Source organism: Magnolia sinica, chromosome 1 (assembly GCF_029962835.1).
Source record: "Magnolia sinica isolate HGM2019 chromosome 1, MsV1, whole genome shotgun sequence".
In the NCBI taxonomy this organism is placed as follows: Eukaryota; Viridiplantae; Streptophyta; class Magnoliopsida; order Magnoliales; family Magnoliaceae; genus Magnolia; species Magnolia sinica.
This window is the reverse complement of record NC_080573.1, coordinates 140,326,917-140,330,605: the sequence shown is the minus strand read 5'-3', so window position 1 is coordinate 140,330,605 and position 3,689 is coordinate 140,326,917. Positions and strand designations below refer to the sequence as shown.

Below are 3,689 nucleotides of genomic sequence, written 5' to 3'. Positions count from 1 at the left end.
AAATGATGAGAAAAAGATGTCACAAGTAGACGGTCTAATCAGGTCCATGTGGGCCATTCATCTATGCTATTGAACCCTACTTGAATGAAACAAAGCTCTTCCTACAAACCCAAAACAAATAGAAAGGCTTGCCGTATTTTGAGTATAACCAAGAGGCTGGATTTCCTACAAAATCTTTGTATGGATCGTTCCATGATGTATATATGGCATCCAATCCGTCCATCATGTGTGTCCCCTAGGTTCTTCTTGTTACACAAAAAATCAAGGGGACCCAAAACTCAAGCAGCCACACAACTGGGAACAGTTGGGATGGAACATCCAAACCTTCCGGATTGTGAGTGGGACCTACCTTGTTCTATACTCCATCCAATCCATTCATAAGATCATGCATCTCACCAGGATGAATGGATAACCCAAAAATCAGACCATTCTTAAGCTAAGGTGGGCCACACCACATCATTTTAGTGGTTTTAGGCACGATTTTACATGAGTGAGGCCCCTGATTTTTGGGCTCTAAGGAGAACAATGGAAACATGATGGACGGGTTGGATGTCATGTAGACATCACCGTGAGAGAGAGAGAGAGAGAGAGAGAGAGAGAGGTGGTAAATCCTATTCAACTTCCAGAATTCCACTCTACATTCTCTCCCTTTGTTTTTACATTTCATTGAAACTACAAATCACCACCAATGTGGTGGTCCCCACTACTTGCATCATCACTATTCACATTTCTCTTCAGCTATTTTTATTGCCCCACAAGATTGAAATGCCCCCTCCAAAATATGCAATCCGTACTTCATATGAAAGAATATGCGAGCCCAACATTCTCAGGGTTCCTAAAATACCCTTGCCACATTCCTAAGCATTGGTAAATAATTCCAAGTGACTACAGGATATTTTTGGATTTTTCCAAAGCATTTTTTTTTCTTGGTTATCTGAGTAAAGGAACTTGAGTTTTTTTATTATTTTTATTTCTTTTTACTAAAGGAGAGAGCTCTGTCCATCCCCATAGAAATTTAAAATAAAAAAATGAAAAAAGAAAACAGTGGGACCCACTATGTTCTTGACCTTCAATCATTCAACTTGGAAATCAAGGAAAGGAAAATAGGAAGAAATATCTCCCATCAAATCCTCCAACTCCCACTCCCCCACCCTTAAATTTTCACCTCCCCAATAATTCCCACTCTCTATGACACTACCTCCTTTATTATTGTTGTTGTTGTTGTTGTTGTTGTTGTGGTTGTTGTTGGGGATGTTTATGTCATTATTGATGTTGTTGTTGTTATCATAAGTGATATTATTATCACTAATGCTATGAGCAATAGTAGTAATAATACTATCTTCTAAGCTTACACTCTCTAAGGGTGGAACAAAATTCTCTCCTTCTACCCCCATGTGACTACCCATCAACATCCCATCATCCCCATACAATGCATCATCCATGCCATCTTGTGTTAAGCAAGGAGGCATATACGGGTAGCCCGACAAGCCGGCGACAATGCAACTGTTGCTGAAATGGGGGGACGGATCCAACCGGTTGCTCAGAGTAATAGCTTGAATTGATGATGATGATGACGCCGACGACGCGTCCATGCATATGGTCATGATATCATGGTCGTGAATGGATGTGTGTCCGACCATGACTTCACAAGGTTCCGAAGAATCGCTATGCTTTGGTGACGATAATGATGAATTCCTAAGCCTTTTCTTTATGGTGGAATTCCAAAAATTCTTTATTTCGTTGTCGGTCCGCCCCGGCAAGCGAGCAGCGATCTGCGACCATCTGCTTTGATTGTAAAAGTAAAACAAGTGAGAATTTAAAAATAATAATAATAAGTAAATAAAAACATGATTTGAGTGAATCTTAGGGTCCCTAGCTGAATGTTTTTTTTCATCTTCTTTTCTTTTTACACATGCACTCACACCTCAAAGAACATGGACATGTATGCATGCATGCATTTATATATGTATTTATGTAGGTCTAAATGCATGTGTGTATCCTTATCTCAAAAGGTAAGGTGAAATCCAATCCATGCCACCGTCCCTCTCGGTTCTTATTTTCCATACAAATTTGAATACATATGTAATAGGTCTTTGTTGCCCTAATATGTCAATGTCCAATAATTTCAAAGTTCCCATTATCTTCTAAATGCCCTCATACGTGTTTGCTAATTTTCTAGACAACCAGCCAAAGAAATGCATGATGGTGTAGCTTACATTCTTAGATTAGCAAATTACAAATTCTATATGCAAAATTCAAGAAGTAAACCAAACAGCTCCAAGAGCAAATGATTTTATGATATTCTTCTACATATCTATATAACATATAAGAATGGGATGCCATATAATATCATAATCTTCTCTTCTACACAAAGTCCCTTGGTCAACCTAAAGAATATGGTACATGCTCGCATGCATGCATGACAAACATGCCAAGATATGACTCATAGATGTAACGAATACACACACACACACACACACCCGCGCACGCGCATGCACATGCGTGCACGCGCACGCGCGCGCCCGCGCGCACACACACACACACACACACACACACACACACACACGGGGAGTGATGTGGGGAGTGCCCTATGGACGACCCAGATACATGCAGGACACTTAATGTGCCATGTTGGTATGTATGGTGCATCTGGACTTAGCATTTCCTTTGTTTATAGATAGAGAGAGAGGCAAATGACCTGTTTCCAAGGATGGAATGTAAATGGATGATGAGATCTTCTTCCTGGGAAGAGAAGGCGCCTCGTTTGAGATCAGGCCTGAGGTAATTGATCCAACGAAGACGGCAGCTCTTGCCACAGCGTTGGAGGCCGGCATTGCGAGCGACGTCACTCCAACAGCCTTGGCCATTGCGAAGCATGTAGGTGACGAGCTTGTCATCTTCTTCAGGAGACCAGAGGCCTTTCCTAAGTTTGGTGTTGTTTTGGGCGTGGGTGTTTTTGGGTAACTGATCTGGCTTCCTCATTTGCAGTATATGACTACTTTCTTAGGAGTCTTGTTATTCCAACTGGCATGAAAGAGAGAAGAAGGGAATTTATAGAAGGAAAAAAAGAAAGGTGGTGGAGGGAGTAACAAGGTTCGATAATGATCATGATCATCATGATTTGTGATAGGTGTGGGGTTTGCTTAGAATATGGAGAAGGAGAAAGAGAAAGAGAGAGGTTTTTTTTTTGTTTGTTTTTGGGTGGAGTGGCAAACGGTTTGGAGGGGGACCTTCCAAGTGTGTGTGCGTGTGTGTGTGTGTGTGTGTGTGTGTGTGAGAGAGAGAGAGAGAGAGAGAAGGGGATTGAGTGGTGACACTGCCACCACCGACCTCCATCGCGGCAGAACTCTGTGGTGGCTGGCTGATGTATGTGTTTTATCCACACCGTCCATACTCTTTTCCAGATCATTTTAGGCGGTTATGATACCAAAATTGAAGAATATCCATAGCTCAAGTGGACCACACCATAGGAAACAGTGAGGATAATGACGTTGGCCGTTGAAACCTCCCTAGGGCGCATCGTGATTGTTAATGTCCATCCAACCTGTTCATACAGTCAATGGACGTGGATGAAGGGAAAACACAAATATCATCTTTATCCAAAACTTCTGTGGCTCCCAAGAAGTTTTAAACGGTAAGCACTCAATCCTCAGTATTTCCTGTGGTATGGTCCACTTAAGCTTCGGATA

At 41.7% G+C, this 3,689-nt stretch overlaps 1 protein-coding gene across 1 annotated transcript; it reads right to left on the bottom strand.

Annotated features, from left to right (window-relative positions):
- Positions 1–429: 429 nt before the first annotated feature.
- LOC131221785 (transcription factor MYB46-like) lies at positions 430–3,234 on the bottom strand. Its single transcript, XM_058217117.1, has 2 exons — positions 2,699–3,234; positions 430–1,782 (listed from the first exon to the last, which is right to left on the bottom strand). Exons 1-2 carry the CDS (start codon positions 2,980–2,982, stop codon positions 1,074–1,076), a joined length of 993 nt encoding a protein of 330 aa, XP_058073100.1. The 5' UTR covers positions 2,983–3,234; the 3' UTR covers positions 430–1,073.
- Between the last annotated feature and the right edge of the window lie 455 nt (positions 3,235–3,689).

What these genes read in the sequence shown, in the direction of transcription:
- LOC131221785 (XM_058217117.1), bottom strand. Translation starts at nt 2,982, where the DNA reads ATGAGGAAGCCAGATCAGTTACCCAAAAACACCCACGCCCAAAACAAC. An exon ending in CATTCCATCCTTGGAAACAG is followed by an intron (nt 1,783 to 2,698) that starts GTCATTTGCCTC and finishes CAATCAAAGCAG; the next exon opens with ATGGTCGCAGATCGCTGCTC.